Raw genomic sequence first — 20,953 nt, forward strand, 5'->3', positions numbered from 1 at the left:
CAGAAATCAATCTATTATGCAATGTTCATATTTAAGAATTGGTCAGAGTAAATTATTTAGAAAACATGAATAAACAGGAGATTTCCAAAACCCAGTAAACTCCAGGGGCACAGTCAGCTTCAGGCTGGCCCCAGCAGCTGCCCAAGGATGAAAAGGTTCTCTCATACGAAGGGCAATTCAGCTGCCAGAATCTCAAATTTTGTCTCTTGAAAAAAAAAAAAGAGAGAGAGAGAGAGAGACTTAGATTTCATTTGAACTCCCATTACTTTAATTATACCCACTATTTTCAGGACATTGAGAAAAACCAAGCTATCAAAGGTAATATTTTTGCAACATTAAAAAGCCCATTTCCAAATTAGGAAAGTGAGGTGGGGGTGGGATGAAAGAATAGACTCTTGCTTCTTTACAAATCAATTAAAAGGCAAAAGCAAAGTTATGGGCAAGGAGAGGCAACTGTGAAAGAAAAGTTTATCCTGGTTCCTGCATGCTCTGAATTATTACAATAAATCACAAAAATATGAAATTTTCTCTTTATTCAAAGAGAAAAAAGAACCCCAGAGAAAACTAGATAAATTCTAAATGGTATGACCATAGGCAAGGACATTTTTTGAGGGGTATTCTTCTCACTATGCCCCTTTAAAATTAATTGATGAAATCTTTTCAGTCTGCTGTTTGTCTTAAGGTCAATTCCCACTGCAGAAACAGCATTTAATAGTTATTATTTAAAGAACAGTTCTTGAGCAAATTCACCTTGAGATATTTACTTCCAATCTTTTCAATAATTTACCTTAAGAGGGTTTAACACTTTATCTGCATGACTGATGAAATTCAAGTTTAATTCAGGCGCCCAATATGGCCCAACTTCCATATTAGTTTCAACAGAAGACAAACATGAAAATAAAGGGCTTGGTCACGGTTCTCTTGAGCAGATCTGAAAATTTGTTACTAAATTGCAATAATACACAAGGGTTCTGAGAAAAAAAAAAAAAAAGAAGAAGAAGAATACTTTCCTAAACACAATGACACTTAGTTGTACAGGATGATAAGGAAGAAAGAGGTTTCCTAAACTCCATAAATTAAGGTGATCCCAAAAAAAGGCAATTTTATTACCTTGTTGTAGGCATTGAACCATTCCGGGTGATGATTCATCTTCTCTGCTTGTAGAGCAACTCGGGACATAAAGCCAAAGGCCTGTGTAAGATGAAGTCGAAAGTGATTACTGGCACTGCCCCCTGCCCTGGACCTGAGAGAGACCCCAGAGCAATCCAACCAGATAAAGACACGGCTAGGGTCCTTAGGGAAGCCTGGAGAAACCAAATATGAAAGCAACTGCTCTCCGCAGAGCTGGGTAACGGTGTAGCAGGACCATGACCTGCTGCTCGATGGTGAAAACAATCAGGCTCAAATAAACAAAGCAGGAAATTGGTCTCACCCATTGACCTGTCTGGACTGTTTAATTGTCCTCAGGACTAGACTCTCCAAAATAGCTGGGGAATAATTTCCCTTTAACCAGTGCCCTGAACCCTAACTCTTAGGAGCAACTCTGGCAGCACTGCTCTTTTGTTTTTAGTGACTGGGTTGCTAATAAGGTATCAACCACAGGACTATGGCAGAATGTCTTTTGAGTGTGTCTGAAACCAAAGCACTGACAGAAATGAACAACTTCCCTATTCCGTTTCTCAGGCACGTCAGGAGGGGATGAAAGACTTTTTATTGACATCCAGAATGAAACAGAAAAGTCTGGCTTGCCTGCTGGGGGTCTTTTTGCCGCTGCCCAGCATTGGCAATTCAAGCAGAAAGTGCCCCACCTTTTGGCAGAGGGCTGCAGACCCAGCCACAGGTGGAAGTGTAGACCTGGAGGGCTCTGTCTTCATACCACAGGGAAAGTGCAAACTTAATTTTAAAAAGCAGAAGGCAGCCCGGGCCAGCATGGCTCAGTGGTTGAGCATCAACCTATGAACCAGAAGGTCACGGTTCAATTCCCAATCAGAGCACATGCCTGGGTTGTGGACTTGATCCCCAGTGTGGGGTGTGCAGAGGCAGCCGATCAACAATTCTCTCTCATGATTGATGTTTCTATCTCTCTTTCTCTCTTCCTCCTCTCTGAAATCAATTTTAAAAAAATACACATTTTTTTAAAAAGCAGAATGCAAACTTGTCCTGAGAGGGGAAAAACTTTTTTCTTGCTTTCAAATTTTTATTAGGGTAATTGCAAACAATAGGGGAGTCTGTCCCTATTGTGCCCAGAAGGCAGAAATACTTGGAAAGACTCTAAGATAAGGTCACATTCATCACAAAGGTACAGTGGAATTCACAGAGCAGTCCCCATTACAGCCACAGAAACAAATATTTAACTTCATTACCCCATCCAGAAAAACCAATCTGATGTTAGTTGCACTGTTTTTGGATCACCAAAAGGCAAAAGAGCACATTTCCAAGTTAAAAGTGAGAAATATGGAAGATGCCATTTGAAATAATTTCATTCACAATAGTTCCTATCTCAGAAGTCACTTTATTCAGGATAAATTTCCATTTTGACATTTAAGGTCTAAATGAAGGAAATTCAAGCAAAATCCATTTAACCAAGTATGGAATTATCAGTGGGAAAGCACTATTCACTCTCTACCCCTTCTCATTGCAACAGTTCTCCCCACCCCATCCACAGTTTCGCTTTCCATGGTTTCAATTACAGCGGTCAACCACGGTCTGAAAATATTAAATGGAAAATTACAGAAATAAACAATTCATAAGTTTTAAATTGTGCACTGTTCTCAGTAGTGTGATGAAACCTTGCACCGTCCCCCTCATCCTGCCCAGGACATGAATCATCCCTTTGTCCAAAATATCCACACTGTATACACTACCCGCCCATTAGTCACTTAGTAGCTGTCTCAGTTATCAGATCAGTCATCAAAGACAAAGAGACCACAGTCACATAACTTCTATTATAATATACTAGAGGCCTGGTACACAAAATTCGTGCCCGGGTAGGGTCCCTAGGCCTGGCCGGCAATCAGGGCCAATCTGTGGGGCGACCAGCAGGGCAATCGGGCCCCCCACTGGCACCCACCTTGGTTGGTCTGGAGCCTGTGGGCTGGGGAAAGCTCCTGCATTGAGCGTCTACCCCCTGGTGGTCAGTGTGCATCATAGCAACTGATTGTTCCGCCAGTCATTCTGCCGTTCAGTAGATTTGCATATGAGGCTTTTATTATATAGGATTGTTATAACTGTTCTATTTTATTATTATTGTTGTTGTTAATCTCTTACTGTGCCTAATTTATAAATTAAACTTTATCAGAGGTGCGTATGTATAGGAAAAACATAGTATATATAGGGTTCAGTACTATCTACCGATTTAGGCATCCATGGGGGTCCTGGAATGTATTGTCCACAGATAAAGAAGAATACTGTAATCTGATTTTCTAGACTCTGTGAGGGGAAGGGACAAGTCAAATGTGAAAGTCAGTTTTAATTATTCAAACACGGAGTTAACTTGTATTAAATGATGTTTGAGAATTTTTACTGTTTGTCTATAATGCCTTATTCTTGTTTAACTTTAGCTTACAAGATTAATCACCTCTGAGAGACAATAATATAGTCGCTAAGGATATGTGCTTTTGAGCTAGTGAGTTCTGGATTCAAATCCCAACTCTACTACTTAACTGCCATGCAATTTAACTCCAAGCCTTCGTTTTCTCATCAGTAAAATGGGGATAATAATAAAAAGCTCATGTAATCATTCTAATAAAAAATGAGATAGGGGATATCAATGCACTAGGCACAGAGTAAAAGGTCAATAATGGCATGTACTGCTACCACTGCTGCTCTGGCCGAACTTGACAAAACGTAATGAAGGATGACAAGCCTTCCCAAACCCTGAGAATCTAAGATTCCAGTTGCTGTCTCCCAGAAAAATAGCCCTTTCCCTTTTCCATGTGCCAGGACTAAAGATTGATACACATATACCTGACAATAGATAATATACTGTAGGGTAACACTATGATGAACATTTACCGGGGAAAACAGCTTAATGACAATAAGTGAGATGGGCAGTCAGTCACTGCCCAACTTCTTAAACCTTTGTAGCCACCGTTTCTTTGAACCATGTTATCCTAAAAGGTCCAAAGTGATACTTAGAATCCCTTACCATTTCCCAAGAGCCAAATGGATCAAATGGATGATTTTAACATGGTCAGAAGTGCTCCTCAAATCTTGGACTACAAGTAAGCATACTAGCAAAATCTATTTAATCACAGATATGACTTAAAACAGAACACCCATATACAATGTAAAAAGGGAGGCACGTCCACAGACCCTCTAACTTTGTATTTTCCTAAGCTTTATATAATTCCCTCAGCCATCACCTAATATTTGCATTTAATAAAATATCAAAAAACCATTTACACAAGATTTACTCCTAATTCTTGCTTAGGGAAAGAACACACAAACTACTCTTGGAACAAGGAGGCTATTCCATAACACTTCTTCCATATAACAAAACCAAATAATCCCCAAAATATTTATTTTAAATCCACAAATTAAAAACATCCTGAACAATGCACATTCAAATTAAAGTAAAAGAATTTCTGTAGAGGAGAAACCAAGATTGGTGGCATAGGTAAACACCTAAACAGCTGCCTCACACAACAATTTCAAAACTACAACTAAAAGACAAAATGGACATCATCCAGAACCACAGGAAGGCTGGCTGAGTGGAAATTCTACAACTAGAAGGAAAGAGAAAAGCACACCGAGACTCAGAGGAGCTGCAGGAGGCAGGGTACTGAGGCGCGCACGCGCGGAGAGGGTGGGCAACTGAGTGCGCGGCTGGCTTTCTCAAGCGGGAGGGAGACAAAAGCTCCCAACTGTGCTGAACTCCAGTTCTGGGCGAGACTCTGGGGACCCAGACTCATACAGGGTGAACTGGACTGTCAGGAAAGAGAAAAGCACACTGAAACTCAGAGGAACTGCGGAAGGCAGAGGTACCAAGGCACGCGCGCGGAGAGGGCAGGCAACTGAATACGTGGCTGGCTTTCTCAAGCAGAAGGGTGACAAAAGCTCCCGACTGCACTGAACTCCCGTTCTGGGCGAGACTCTGGGGACCCAGACTCATTCGGGGAGAAACTGGACTGTCTGGCAGCGGGCGGAACTCGAGGGCGGCTTTCTCTCAGAGGTGCTTGCAGTGATTACCACGGCACACTGAGACACGGGGGCCTATTAGGGCAGGGCTGACGGGAAACCAATGTTGTCTGCTCCACCCTGAGACGCCACCCCAACCAAGCTGAGCACAGAGGCTTGTCTCATAAGGGTGTCTCCAGCACAGAAGTTCTCCCAGCATAGACACATCTGATCTTCACAGCCAACTGGCCTGGAGGTCAATTCCTCCCAGTGATTCCAACAACAATCAAGGCTTAACTAAAACAAGACTGTGCCCACAGCCCACAAAGGGGTGCACCAAGAGTGTCCACCTCAGGTAACTGGGGAGGCTGAGCCACTGGGCCCTATAGGACACCTAGCACACAAAGCCACTCTATCAATGCAGGGAAGCAGCCAAAATGCGGAGACAAAGAAACAGATCACAAATGAAAGAAATGGAGGAAAGCAAATGACTGGATATAGAGTTCAAAACCATGGTTATAAGGTTTTTTAATAATTTTCTAGAAAAGGCCGATAAATTTAGCGAAACCCTTGAGCAGCCGTGGGCAAACTACGGCCCGCGGGCCGGATCCGGCCTGTTCGGCTGTTCTATCCGGTCCACGGAGCCAAAAGAGCGGAGGGTTCTCTTGCTCTCCCCTCCGCTCCTTTACTTTGAATTTATATTAGTTCACACAAACACTCCATCCATGCTTTTGTTCCGGCCCTCCGGTCCAGTTTAAGAACCCATTGTGGCCCTCGAGTCAAAAAGTTTGCCCACCCCTGCCCTTGAGGATATGAAAAAGGACCAAATAGAAATTAAGCATACACTGACTGAAATAAAAAATATTATACAGAGATCTAACAGCAGACTAGAGGAACGCAAGAATCAAGTCAAAGATTTGAAATACAAAGAAGCAAAAAACACTCAACCAGAAAAGCAAAAAGAAAAAAGAATCCAAAAATATGAAGACAGTGTAAGGAGCCTCTGGGACAACTTCAAGCGTACCAACATCACAATTATGGGGGTGCCAGAAGAAGAGAGAGAGCAAGATACTGAAAACCTGCCCTGACCGGTTTGGCTCAGTGGATAGAGCGTCAGCCTGAGGACTCAAGGGTCCCAGGTTCGATTCCGGTCAAGGGCATGTACCTTGGTTGCAGGCACATCCCCAGTAGGGGGTGTGCAGGAGGCAGCTGATCGATGTTTCTCTCTCATCAATGTTTCTAACTCTCTATCCCTCTCCCTTCCTCTCCATAAAAAATCAATAAAATATATTTAAAAAAAAAAAAGATACTGAAAACCTATTTGAAGAAATAATGACTGAAAACTTCCCCCACCTGGTGAAAGAAATAGACTTACAAGTCCAGGTAGCGCACAGAACCCAAAACAAAAGGAATCCAAAGAGGACCACACCAAGACACATCATAATTAAAATGCCAAGAGCAAAAGACAAAGAGAGAATATTAAAAGCAGCAAGTGAAAAACAGTTAGTTACCTACAAGGGAGCACCCATCCGATTGTCAGCGGATTTCTCAACAGAAACTATGCAGGCCAGAAGGGAGTGGCAAGAAATATTCAAAGTGATGAATAGCAAGAACCTACAACCAAGATTATTCTACCCAGCAAAGCTATCATTCAGAATTGAAGGGCAGATAAAGAACTTCACAGATAAGAAAAAGCTAAAGGAGTTCATCACCACCAAACCAGTATTATATGAAATGCTGAAAGGTATTCTTTAAGAAGAGGAAGAAGAAGAAAAAGGTAAAGAGAAAAATTATGAACAACAAATACATATCTATCAACAAGTGAATCTAAGAATCAAGTGAATAAAAAATCTGATGAACAGAATAAACTGGTGAATATAATAGAATCAGGGGCATAGAAAGGGAGTGGACTGACAATCCTCGGGGGGGAAGGGGTGTGGGGAGTGTGGGAAGAGACTGGACAAAAATCGTACACCTACAGATGAGGACAGTGGGGGGGGTAAGGGCAGAGGGTTGGGTGGGAACCGGGTGGAGGGGAGCTATGGGGGAAAAAAGAGGAACAATTGTAATAATCTAAACAATAAAGATTTATTAAATTAAAAAAAAAAGACTTTCTGTAAAAAAATGAGTGGATAGGAGAGGTGAAAAGCAAAACCTCAAAGGGGAATTCTGATTATCTGAAACATAATAAAGAAAGAATATGACTCAAAAGCAAGCTTAGCAAATGGTGAACAGCATCTGTCCCTTCTTTCTAAGATTTTTTACAGTCCTAGCTAAATATTACCAGGATGGCAGTTGGAATCTAAAGGCCCTGAACTAGCTAAAAGTACAGGCTCTCTAAAACCATTCCATAAAGTTGTAATCACTATGTTATACACCTGAAACTAATATAATATTGTATATCAACTGTAATCAAAAAATGAAAAATTATTTTTAAAAAAGGAAGCTGAAACAGCCCAAGGCAGAACAGAAATCACTAACTATCCAGTAAGAACTTACAGAACAGGACTGAGAAAATGGGCAAAATAAAGTAGAAATCAATAACAGTTTATAAGAATTCAAAAATCTAGAAAACAAAGTAGATTTAATATATAGACAATTATTATCAATAAGAGAACCAAAATTCCCAGAAAAATTAGAAATGTAAGACAAGAAAATTTTCCAGAAATAAAAGATTTAAATCTTTATATGGTAAGAATTCAACCATGTATATACAACCATTAAAGAAGAAAAAAAATCCTTTGAAGAAAAAAAAGATCAATTAACCTCTAAGGATAAAAAGAATCTGATTGACTTCAACCTTCCACACAGCAACTTCAAAAAATAGAAGTCAGATGAGCAATGTTTATCAAGATTTTAGGAAATGAAAATGCAAAATAAATTTATACCTAGCCAAATTGAAATGTTGTTCAAAATTAATGCAAGAGACATAAAATTTTTCATACAGTAATTCAGGGTATAATTCCCATTCATCTTTCTTGAGGAAACTTTTTTTTTTAAAGGGTGAAATATAAGTAACGAAGAGATGAATAGAGAAACCATACCAAAGGTATTGGCAGTGGGCAATAAATTCACTCAGCTCTAGAAATACATTTAAAACAATTGTGGGGGTTATAGTCACAGAATCAAATGCAAGTGTTATAAACTACTAAAAGTGTTGAAGGAAAAAGGGGAAGAAATAGGGAAGGTAGATGAAAGTTTTAAAAAATCTTGAAAGCTGAGATCAAATGTTACAGACGTATGTATATTTAAAGATATAAAATATAAGTACTAAAAATAATATGAACTAAAATTGTCTGGTGAAGGGAAACAAGAAGTATAATTCTGATATTGCTTAGTGGGAAACCACTATATAAAGAAATGCTATCTAAATACCATCTAAAGAAATAGAGGAGCCCTAACCGGTTTGGATCAGTGGATAGAGTGTCGGCCTGCGGACTGAAGGGTCCCAGGTTCGATTCCGGTCAAGGGCATGTACCTTGGTTGCAGGCACATCCCCAGTAGGAGGTGTGCAGGAGGCAGCTGATCGATGTTTCTGTCTCATCGATGTTTCTAATTCTCTATCCCTCTCCCTTCCTCTCTGTAAAAAATCAATAAAATACATTTTTTTAAAAAAGAAATAGAGGATTAAATTTGCTATGTAAAATTATAGGTATAATAGTATCCAAGAAGAACCAAAACAAAAATAAAAACATTCACAATTAAGTAAAGAAAAATACAATTAAAATGAAGTAAAAGAAAACACAATTCATATTCTGATTTAAATTACAGGAGGAAAAAGTATATTGGTTCTGTTATGTTTTATAAGACCAAACATCTTTCCAATCAATAAACTAAAGAACCTAAATCCAACCAATTAAAAGAAAACTTTACAATGCATCTCAAAGCAAACCTCAACCACTGGAAATAAAAGGACACAGGCAAATGTGGAAAAAAATTTTTAAGAAATCATAAGGGTAATTTACAATTATAAAGTATATCCAAAATGAAAACTGAATAACTGTGAATATCTATACTACAAACAGCATCAAAAATCAATGAGGCAGGCCCTGGTTGGTATGGTTCAGTTGGTTGGAGCATCTCCTGTACACCAAAAGGTGAAGGGTTCAATTCCTGGTCAGGGCACATATCCAGGTTACAGGTTCTACCCTCGGTTCAGGCAAGTGCGAGAAGCAACTGATAGATGCTTCTCTCTCTCTCCCTCCCTTCCTCTCTCTGAGATCAATAAAATAATAATAATAATAAATAAAGTACAGCAGTTCTTTTTCTTTAAAAAATCAATGAGGCAGAAATGACAGGAAATATAGGACAAATAGAAACATGTGTAGTTAGATACTTTAATTCACATCTCTTAATCCATGGCAGATTAAGCCAACAAAAGTAAGGATATGGACTACTTAAACACATAGCTTAAATGGTAGAACTAACTGATATATTTTAAACTCTAAAAATTAAGAATATAGCTTTTATTTATTTTACATCATCTGTCCCTCATCCTTTATTCAGTACTAGAGGCGCAGTGCACAAAATTCATGCACTTGGGGGGTCCCTCAGCCCGGCCTGCACCCTCTCACAGTCCGGAAGCCCTCAGGGGATGTCCAACTGATGGCTTAGGCCCGCTCCACACCTAAGCTGTCAGTCAGACATCCTTAGCACTGCTGCAGAGGCAGGAGAGGCTCCCACAACTGCTGCTGCACTCACCTGCCGTGAGCCTGGCTTCTGGCTCAGCGGCGTTCCCCCTGTAGGAGTGTACTGACCAGCAGGGGGCAGCTCCTGTGTTGAGCATCTGCCCCCTGGTGGTCAGTGCGCATCATAGTGACCAGTCATTATGCCGTTTGGTCGATTTGCATATTAGCCTTTTATTATACAGGACTAGAGGCCCAGTGCACAAAAATTTGTGCACTTGGGGGGGGGTCCCTCAATCCGGTCTGCGCCCTCTCGCAGCCCGGGACCCCTCGGGAGATGTCCACCTACCAGCTTAGGCCTGCTCCCCAAAGGATCGGGCCTCAGCTGGCACAGACATCCCTCTGGCAGCCTGGGAGCCCTTGGGGGGATGTCCACCTGCCAGCTTAGGCCCGCTCCCCAGGGGATCAGGCCTAAGCTGGCAATAAGACATCCCTCTGGCAGCCTGGGAGCCCTCGGGGGATGTCCACCTGCCAGCGTAGGCCTGCTCCCCGGGGAGCAGTCCTAAACCGCAGTTGGACATCCTTAGCGCTGCTGAGGAGGCAGGAGAGGCTCCCGCCACCGCCGCTGCACTCATAGCCATCAGCCTGGCTTGTGGCTGAGCAAAGCTCCCCCGTGTTAGGGCACTGACCACCGGGGGCAGCTCCTGCATTGAGCGTCTGCCCCCTGGTGGTCAGTGCGCATCATAGCGACCAGTCTTTCCTGGTCGTTCTGTCATTAGGGTCAATTTGCCTATTACCCTTTCATTATATAGGATTATGTAACAATTGTCATGTTACTTAACAAGTAATTATTTTCATACTGATTTTAAAGACTCTTCTCTCCTTCTATTATATACTCTCTCTCTCTCTCTCTCTCGCTCTTATTTTTAATCCTTACCTGAGAACATGCTTATTGATTTTAGAAAGAGAGGAAGCGGGAGAGAAACATCAATGTGAGAGACAAACATTGATCGGTTGCCTCCAGCATGTGCCCCAACCGGGTATCAAACCCACAACCTTTCAGAGTACAGGACGATCCTCCAACCAACTGACCCAACCAGCCAGGGCTATATACTTTTCCAATTAAGTATTTTTGTTAATGAGACTCCAGATGAACAAAATGGAATCCAGAATTGCTGGACCAGCCAGAGAACTGACTTTGTTTGAATTCCAATCACTCAAAAAATGCCCATGTCAACTTGACTGATGATACCAGACAGTGGGAGCACTTCTACTAGTCTGCTCCTTCTTCTCATAACTTGCTACTTTCATATACTGGATTCAAACTCTTCGTTATGACATTCCAGATAAAATAACCACTGAATGGTGTGTTCTTGGTCCTAAAAGGGTTAGATGTTTGGTCAAGTTACTACATTTAGTTCTGGTAGATTATCTTGGTTACATGGTACCTATTTATTGGAGCTCACAAAACAGGCCTATACCTAGCTTGGTGAAGCCTAATTGCTCCTTCCAAAAATTTTCCAGGGGTTTGATCAGCAAGTCACTAGCATCATGCATCATTATCATCCTTTCATTTTCAACTTCATTGAGTAATTCAGCAAATTCCTTGAAGGATTCAGAGTACTGAAAACTGAAAGTCTAAGAACAGGGTATGAGCATGGGTAGGTGCTGGTGAGAACCCTATTCCAGATTGCATACAGCCAACTTCTTGTTGTATCCCCACGTGACAGAAAAAAAGAATATAGCTTTTAAAATATCCATATGATGAGTAATATCCATTTACAGAAAGTGAACATATATTAGCCCACAAAAAAAAATCTTAATAAATTCCGCAAAGTAGAAATAGTACTGATAACATTCTCTAATAAAATTTGAAACAGCCCTGGCCAGTGTTGCTCAGTTGGTTAGAGCATCATGCCCTGCACTAAAAGGTCATAGGTTTAATTCATGGTCAGGACACATACCCAGGTTGCAGGTTTAATCCCCAGTCGGGGCATGTACAGGAGGCAACTGATCAATGTTTCCTTTCTTTCTCTCTCTCTCTCTCTTTCCCACCCCCACCCCTCCATTTCTCTCCCTCTCTTCCTCTCTCTCTAAAATTAATGAAAAATATATCCTCAGGTGAGGATGAACAAACAAACTACAACCCAAAAGTTACAAAAAGTACTACATGGAAATTTTTTAAAATCCTTCTTTTAAAAATCTTGAGTCAAAAAATAAAAAAACAAAAATCTTAAGTCAAAGAAGACATTAAAACTAAAATAAAAATTAATGTTATAAGTACTACATATAGGATACATCTAAAGCAATAATCAGAGTAAATATTTTAAATACTTAAATACCTTAATGAACACAATAGAATAAAAATAAATATACTGCCCCACCAGTATGACTCAGTGGATGAATGTCGACCCATGAATCAGGAGGTCATTGGTTCAATTCCCAGTCAGAGCACATGCCCGGGTTTCCAGCTTGGGCTCAGTCCCCAGTGGGGGGTGGGCAAGAGGTGGCCGATTGATGATTCTCACTCATCATTGATGTTTCTATTTCTCTCTCCCTCTCCCTTCTTCTCTAAAATTAATAAAAACATATTTTTTAAAATATATAAATAAATATATTAAGCACCCAATCAAGAATGTAAGAAAATAACAACAAAATAAACTTAAGGAGAATAGGAAAGGATATAAACAAAAAGAAAAGCAAATATAAATAAATTAGAAAAGAGAAAACTAGTAAAACTAATAAATCAAAATGTTGTATCTGAAAAAATTATACAATAGAAAATAGGTTACTTCATCTAAAACAAAACAAAGACAATGAGAGAAAGCACAGGTAAACAAAAGAGGAAATGACAACAGGGAAGTAACTATAGATAAAATAAATTTTAAAATATACCAAAAGTTTTTAGGCAAATACAAAGTTAACTCAAATTTTATAACATAGGTAAAATAGTTCTCTGAGAAATAAAATTATCAAAACTGACCCCAGAAGAGAAATATATCTAAACAATTAAACAACTATAAAAGAGAAATGTGTCTAAGAGTAACCCCAAAAAGTTACAGTTCCCAATCATTTCACAGAGGAATTCTTTAAAACCTTAAATCAAGTTAACTCTAATACTAAACTGTTCCAGAGCATAGAAAAAGAACATTTCCAAGTTATTTTTATAAACTATTATAACATTGTCTCCAAAGTCCCACAGAGATAGCATATAATAATGAAAATGTAGATTGGTCTCATATTTATTAAAATCTTAATAAACAAAACCTAACAAAACACTGAAAGAGAGGAGGATCCAAGATGGCGGCGTAGGTAAACACCTAAACTGCTGCCTCGCACAACAATTTCAAAACTACAACTAAAAGACAAAACGTTTATCACCCAGAACCACGGGAAAGCTGGTTGAGTGGAAGTTCTACAACTAGAAGGAAAGAGAAAGGAGCAGTGAGACGTGCACAAGCGCTGAAAAGCTGAGGTACGGAGTTGCGCGTATGGGGCTGGCAGCGGGCGACTGGGAGCGCTGCTTTTTTCAACCCGAAGGGAGACAAGCTCCCGATTACTCCGAACTCCAGTTTCTGGGGAGATGCGGGGGACCCAAACTCCTACAGGGAAAAGCTGGACTGTCTGCCATCGGAAAGTGAGGGTGGCTTGCTTGCAGGGCTGAGCGCAGGAATAATTGTTTACTGCGCTAGGACAGGGTCGGAGACGCAGAGACGGCTTTCTGGCAGCCATCGCTGTTTGCCACGCCCTAGCCTAGTGATGCCCTGAGGCCCCGCCCCGCACAACCTACAAACCCACCCAAGCTCCAAGCAGCGGCTTTAGCATATGAATGGCCTGCCCTATCACAGCTTAACATAGCAAACTTGCAGCCCGGGTCAGACAGCTGCAAAACCTCCAAACCCCAAGCAAAGAGGAGAAAACTGTAGTTCTTGCTGTAGCGCCTGCTGGGTGGCCTCAGACAGTAGCTGACCTGCACCCCATTGGAGATCCAGAAGCCAGTGTACCTAGTGGTCAGTGTGAGATGACACCAGATTTCAACTCCTCACATCCATAACCGACACACTCAAGAGGCAGACTCAGTGAGCACCAAAGCCCCACTGAAACAAGTCCTGCACCATAAGCATGTCTCCAGCGCAGCAGTTCTTCCATTATAGACACAGCGGGTCCTCACAGCCAATTGGCCTGGAGATCAATTCCTCCCAGTGTACCAACAGCAATCAAGGCTTAACTACACCAAGACTTTGCACTCAGCCCACAAAGGGGTGCACCAAGAGCGTCCAACTCAGGTTATTGGGGAGGCTGAGCTACTGGCCCCTATAGGTCACCTACCACACAAAGCCACTCCATCAACACAGGGAAGCAGAGACAAAGAAACATGTCACAAATGAAAGAGATGGAGGAAAGCAAACTACTGGATGACATAGAGTTCAGAACCACATTTATAAGGTTACTCAAGAATCTTCTAAAAACCGCCGAGAAACTTGATGAGACCTCCAAGGAGCTTAGTGAGACCTTCAAGGACCTTAATGAGAATGCAAAAAAAATGGAAAAGGACCAGTCAGAAATTAAGCATACACTGTCTGAAATAAAGAATATACAGAAATTCAACTGTAGATCAAAGGACCCCAAGAATCAAACCAAAGATCTGAAATATGAGGAAACAAAAAACACCCAACCAGAAAAACAAAAAGAAAAAAGAATCCAAAAATATGAAGATAGTGTAAGGAGCCTCTGGGACAACTTTAAGCGTACCAACATCCAAATTTTTGTGGTGCCAGAAGAAGAGAGAGAACAAAATATTGAAAACCTATTAGAAGAAATAATGACAGAAAACTTTCCCTACCTGGTGAAAGAAATAGACTTACAAGTCCAGGAAGTGCACAGAACCCCATACAAGAGGAATCCAAAGAGGACCACACCAAGACACATCATAATTAAAATGCCAAGGGCAAAAGACAAAGAGAGAATCTTGAAAGCAGCAAGAGAAAAACGGTTAGTTACCTACAAGGGAGTACCCATACGATTGTCAGCTGATTTCTCGGCCGAAACTATGCAGGCCAGAAGGGAGTGGCAAGAAATATTCAAAGTGATGAACAGCAAGAACCTACAACCAAGATTACTCTACCCAGCAAAGCTATCATTCAGAGTTGAAGGTCAGATAAAGAGCTTCACAGACAGACAAGAAAAAGCTAAAGGAGTTCATCACCACCAAACCAGGATTACATGAAATGCTGAAGGGTATTCTTTAAGAAGAGGAAGAAGAAGAAAAAGGTAAAGATAAAAATTATGAACAACAAAATGACATCAAATACATACCTACCAACAAGTGAATCTAAAAATCAAGTGAATAAAAAGTCTGATGAACAGAATAAACTGGTGAATATAATAGGATCAGGGGCATAGAAAGGGAGTGGACTGACAATTCTCAGGGGGATGGGGGTGTGAGGGGTGCAGGAAGAGATTAGACAAAAATCTTACACCTATGGATGAAGACAGTTGCAGGGGGTAAGGGCATGGGGTGGGATGGGGTGGGGAATCAGGTGGAGGGGAGCTATGGGGGAAAAAAAAGAGGAACACCTGTAATAATCTGAACAATAAAGATTTATTTAAAAAAATTAAAAAAAACACTGAAAGAACAAAACACCATGTACAAATAGGATTCTGAAATGCAAGGATGGTTCAATATTAGGTAATATATTGACATAATTTATCATATTAATAAAAAATTCATATAATGACTTCTGAAGATAATAAAGTCAATATTTATTATATATTAAAAATTCTTTAAAAATTTTTTTGTTTGAGAGAGAAGCGGGGTGGAGGGAGAGAGAAATATCAATTTGTTGTTTCAGTTATTTATGCATCATTGGTTGCTTCTTGTATGTGCCCTGACCAGAGATTGAACCCACAACCTTGGTGTATCAGGACAACACTCTAACCAACCCAGCCAGGGCCTATATTAAAATTATTAATGAAATAAGAATATATGAACCACTCTTTAAATTATTAGAATATCTATACTAATAAAAGGGTAATATGCAAATTGGTTGGGACGCTCTCACACAATGACCAAACGCCAGGCTGCGTGGGGCAACCAGGCCAGCAGGGGGCGGGCAGTGAGGGGCAACCAAACAACCAAACAGCAGGCTGTGTGGGGCAACCAGGCTGGCAGGGGGGACAGTGAGGGGCAACCAGGCTGGTGGCGGGGGGCAGTTAGGGGTGACCAGGCCAGCAGTGGGGGACAGTTGAGGGGCGATCAGGCCAGCAGGGGGGGAGTGAGGGGCTACAAGGCTGGCAGGGGGGCAGTTAGGGGTGACCAGACCGGCAGGGGGGGCAGTTATAGGTGACCAGACCGACAGGGGGGGCAGTTACGGGCAATCAGGCCGGCAGGCAGAGGCGGTTAGGGGTGATCAGACCGACAGGCAGAGGCCGTTAGTGGCAATCAGGCAGGCAGGCAGGTGAGTGGTTAGGAGCCAGCGGTCCAGGACTGTGAGAGGGATGTCCGACTGCCGGTTTACACCCGATCCCCAGGATCAGGCCTAAACCGGCAGTCAGACATCCCCCGAGGGGTCCTAGATTGGAGAGGGTGCAGGCTGGGCTGAGGGGACACCCCCTCCCCCGTGCATGAATTTCATGCACCGGGCCTCTAGTATTCTTAATATCATTCTTAATAAGAAAACACTAGAAGAATTCCCATTAAAGTCAAGAATAAAACAAAGAAGTCAAAATAAGTCAACAGCAGTTTTATATAATTAACTAATTAGAAAAAAAATTGGAAGAAAACATCCCATCTACAATAGAACCAAAATTTATCTAGGAGTAAACTTAATAAGAAATGTATAAATTCCATATGCAGAAAACTTTAAACCAATACTAAAACATAGACAAATCTTACATTAAAATTTTTCCCCTGTATGGGAATAAAAACCAAACAACAAACAAATTAAAAGACACACAACAAATTGTATCTGCAGTACTTATTTCCTTAACATATAAAGCATGCCTACAAATTAATAAGAAAAAGATCAACCACTTGACTTTTTTAAATGGACAAAGGACATAATAGACATAACAGAAAAGAATTGTTCTTAAACATAAAAACTGCTCAACTTCATACATGATAAAGGAAGCATAAATTTAAACTACGCTTTATGTCCATTATCCTATCTAATAAAAGAGTAATATGCAAATTGACCGTCACTCAACACACAACATGGCTGCCCCCATGTGGTCAAAGATGGCCACCCCCATGTGAACATCAGATGGCCGCCACAAGATGGCTGGCAGGGGAGGGAAGTTGTGGGCCATTAGGCCAGCAGCAGAGGGCAATTGGGAGGAATCAACCCTGCAGGGGAGGGCAGTTGGGGGCGATCAGGCCTGCAGGGGAGGGCAGTTGGGGGGCACCCAGGCCTGTAGGGGAGGGCAGTTGGGGGGGCCAGGCCTGCAGGGGAGGGCAGTTGGGGGGGACCAGGCCTGCAGGGGAGGGCAGTTGGGGGGGACCAGGCCTGCAGGGGAGGGCAGTTAGGGGCAACCAGGCCTGCAGGGGAGGGCAGTTAGGGGCAACCAGGCCTGCAGGGGAGGGCAGTTGAGGGGGAACCAGGCCAGCAGGGGAGAGCAGTTAGGGGCAACCAGGCCAACAGGGGAGGGAATTTAGGGGGACCAGGCCTACAGGGGAGGGCAGTTAGGGGTGACCAGGCCTACAGGGGAGGGCATTTGGGGGCGACCAAGGCAGCAAGGGAGGGCAGTTAGGGGTTACCGAGCTGGCAAGAGAGCAGTTAGGTGTTGATCAGGCTGGCTGGGAAGTGGTTAGGGGGTGATTAGGCTGGCAGGCAGAAGCGGTTAGGGACAATCAGGCAGGCAGGCAGGCAGGTGAGCAGTTGGGAGCCAGTAGTCCTGGATTGTGAGAGGGATGTCCGACTGCCTGTTTAGGCCCAATCCTGGGCAGTCGGACATCCCACGAGAGGTTCCAGATTGGAGAGGGTGCAGGCTAGGCTGAGGGACACACACACCCCCACGCACGTATTTCGTGCACTGGGCCTCTAGTATCTCAATAAAGCTGAGGGGGGAACTAAGTCAAACCTGTTTGGTAAAGACCAAAGATTTCGATAATATTCGGTTGGTGAAGATAGAGAAGAGACACTATAAACTGATGAATATAAATTGATAATAATCACTATAGAAGAGAATATGACAATATCTATCAAAATTGTAAATGCCCATGCCCTTAGGAAAAAAACTGTCCATGCCTTTCGACCAAACAATTCCACTTCTAGGGATTTATCTGCAAACATACGAAAACATAAATTACAAGAATGGTCACTGCAGCACAGCTAGTTACAGCCATGGACTTGAGAGAGCCAAATGTCCATTAATAGGGACCTGATTAAAAATATTACGGTACATTTATACACTGGAATACTACGCAGCCATTAAGAAGAATGAGGAAACTATTTATCCTCTAGCATCGAAATACTTCCTAGATATATTACTAAATGAAAAAGAACGTGTAAAAATAGTTTACGAATTATATAAAAAAGAATAAAATATATGGATTAATATCTCTGGAGCTAGTTATAATGTGAATGATGGGGGCATGGAGGAGGGAACCGAGTGATTGAGAATCAGGAGCAGGAAGAGGCTTCTATACTCTTTGGTACCTTTTAAATTTTGTACCACATATATACATGATCTATGTTTAAAAACTAGTTTGGGGGGAAAATGAAGAAGCCATGCAAATGAAGATCTCACTGTAAAGGCAGCTGAGATCCTGTATGTAACCTGGTTCATATTAAAATATTTTGGCTCATGTTAACTTCTTAACATATGCCTACCTGTTTAGGTGGGTTTTTAGTGCCAATTTACAGCATAGTTTGTCTATGAGCCATGTTCTGTTGAGCCACGGCCATTTCAAACAAACATATGGCCAACAAATAACATATAATGGCTGATAATAGTTTCAGTCTTTCCTCTATTGCAAATTACAAACATTTTATGAACAAGTCAATGAATGCATGATGAAGTATGACTTTTTAAGTCACTCTGCCATTTTAAGGAATGTAAGCATTACAATCACAGTAAATTGAGCCAATGAAGTTTGTCATTTGGAAATCTCCAAACCATCAGCAATTAAAAGATTTTTCCATGAACCCCAAATCAAGTATTCTTTGGGAACTTTTTAATTTTTCTTAAAAGTTCCTTTTGTTTCATTTTATTCCATGAAAATATGAAAGACTATCAGATGCACAAAACCAAAATAAAAATCCTGTATCAATCTGTGAAATGTTTAACAGCACCCTGAATTTAAAACGCAGCTTCAGCCAAATAACATGTATAATTTATTAAAGTTCTAAGACTTAACTTCTAGCACATATTTACAATACAAATCTTTCATTACTCAGAGCAGTTCTCTTTGAAATGTTCTTTAAATCAGCTGCCTTTTATATTTTGATTGTAGACTATTTTAATTATGCACTAAAAAAGAACATATCTCCCACTAAGAAAATGAGCACCAGCGACTCCAAAGTAATTTCCACAGTACAATCTCCATTAAGCTTCTAAATACTTCCTTTACTAATTCAATGAATTAGAACTCTATTGTTTACGAATCACCTTTATGTTTGTAGGCCCATAACCCTTCTTTTATAAAACACAATTGCCATGGAAGGAAATGATATTTATGTCTGATTAGAAATGAAAACACTATTACATAAATCAGTTTGGGCATTTCTTCACGTCTTGAAACATGATCGGCAATTTAGTCTAATTGGTGATCAAGGAAACTATCTTGTGATCAATTAAAGTAATTACCAGATTCCGGCAACACAACCTACCTTAATTTCAGCTAGAGTCTGCACTTCTTCAACTTTAATTAAAAATAATGAAAATTATTAAGCAAAATGCATGGCAAGATCATTGCCAAGCACGCACATGTCATAGGACAGGACCTTCCCTGGGTGTTGGTGACGGATCAATCACATAAACAGTGCTTGGTCCACCAAGGAAAGGCCTTCTTTGCCCCAGAATATGATTATGTGTCTCAACATGACTTTTTCATGGAAAACATTATTAACTGTTCCAGCCACTGCAAATAGAACATCAGATCTTAATTTGTGGGCAACAGAATATTCTCGACTAGCAACATGAGAATTGTGAGGAACAGGCCCAACCAAAGATGCATTTGATCCATGCTTTTTTCCTCCAAACTGTTACCCTTATTTTGAACACCACAGTCAATTTCAAAGACTTCAGAGTCAAAGATGTAGGCTCAAATCCTACCTCTGCTATTCACTAGCTATGTGACCTCAGAGGAATTCTTAACCTTTTAAATGAGCCTCAGTTTCCTCAGATGTAAAAGGGGGCTAATTCATGTAACATATTTTACAGTATGCCAGTCATTCTAGTAGGCACTCAGTTAATGCTAGTTATTTATTATCATCACTAACACTTTAACATTTTATACACACACACACACACACACACACACACACACACACACACACACACACACACACACAGTGTCTATGACCTGGAGATGAAGAATTCCTTTGCAAACCTAGTACAAGAACAACTGAAAGGCCAAAAAAATTCACCTTTGCAGGTCTGAGACACCCAGAAACATATTGAAAACTATTTCTCTAAGTGGGTGTCCACATAGGAAGATTTCTGGTGGAACTGGCAATCTGTCAGTGGAACTTGGCATCTTAGCCAAGCAGGTGACATGTCTCCCTGAGAAGCCAGACTAAAGGCCTCACTTGATGACCTTTACTTAGGAAGTCCTGTATGTGCAGGGCAGACACAACCCCACTGACCCTGAGCCACTAGTCTACCTGCCTTCTATTTAATCCACTACAGAATTCAACATTTCCAATAACTCAGGCCAAGAATACCCAACTCTGAATTGAAACTGGCTTCCCCAGGCACTTGAGACAATGTCCACAAGCTCCTGAGAGAGCAGCCTGCTCTACTGTGCCCTCAGCTGAATTAGTGCCCCTTCAGCTATTGCTAAGTACACCACCTATGAGAGAGCACACTCACCTCTAAATACTACCTTCAAAAGCTATACTCAGAGACTTGTAACACTTTAGAGCCTTTTTTCAAAAGTTCTTAAGTCAACATTTCTGGAAATTACCCTAAAAAGCCATTATGGAAAATAAGGCAGCTCTTTTAGCTAATTACATGGAGCACCTTCAAGATATGCTGTTAAGTGAAAA

General features: G+C 41.2%; 1 protein-coding gene across 1 annotated transcript in view; it reads right to left on the reverse strand.

Moving 5' to 3' along the window:
• The window catches only part of PCBD2 (pterin-4 alpha-carbinolamine dehydratase 2), a 73,763-nt gene that overhangs the window by 1,734 nt on the left and 51,076 nt on the right, over positions 1-20,953 (reverse strand). The window contains exon 3 of the mRNA XM_080672760.1: positions 1,111-1,191. Within this exon, the coding sequence (XP_080528886.1) occupies positions 1,111-1,191 (81 nt within the window). The remainder of the gene's footprint in view (positions 1-1,110; positions 1,192-20,953) is intronic.

Source organism: Plecotus auritus (assembly GCF_963455305.1).
Source record: "Plecotus auritus genome assembly, chromosome: 6".
Lineage (NCBI taxonomy): Eukaryota > Metazoa > Chordata > Mammalia > Chiroptera > Vespertilionidae > Plecotus > Plecotus auritus.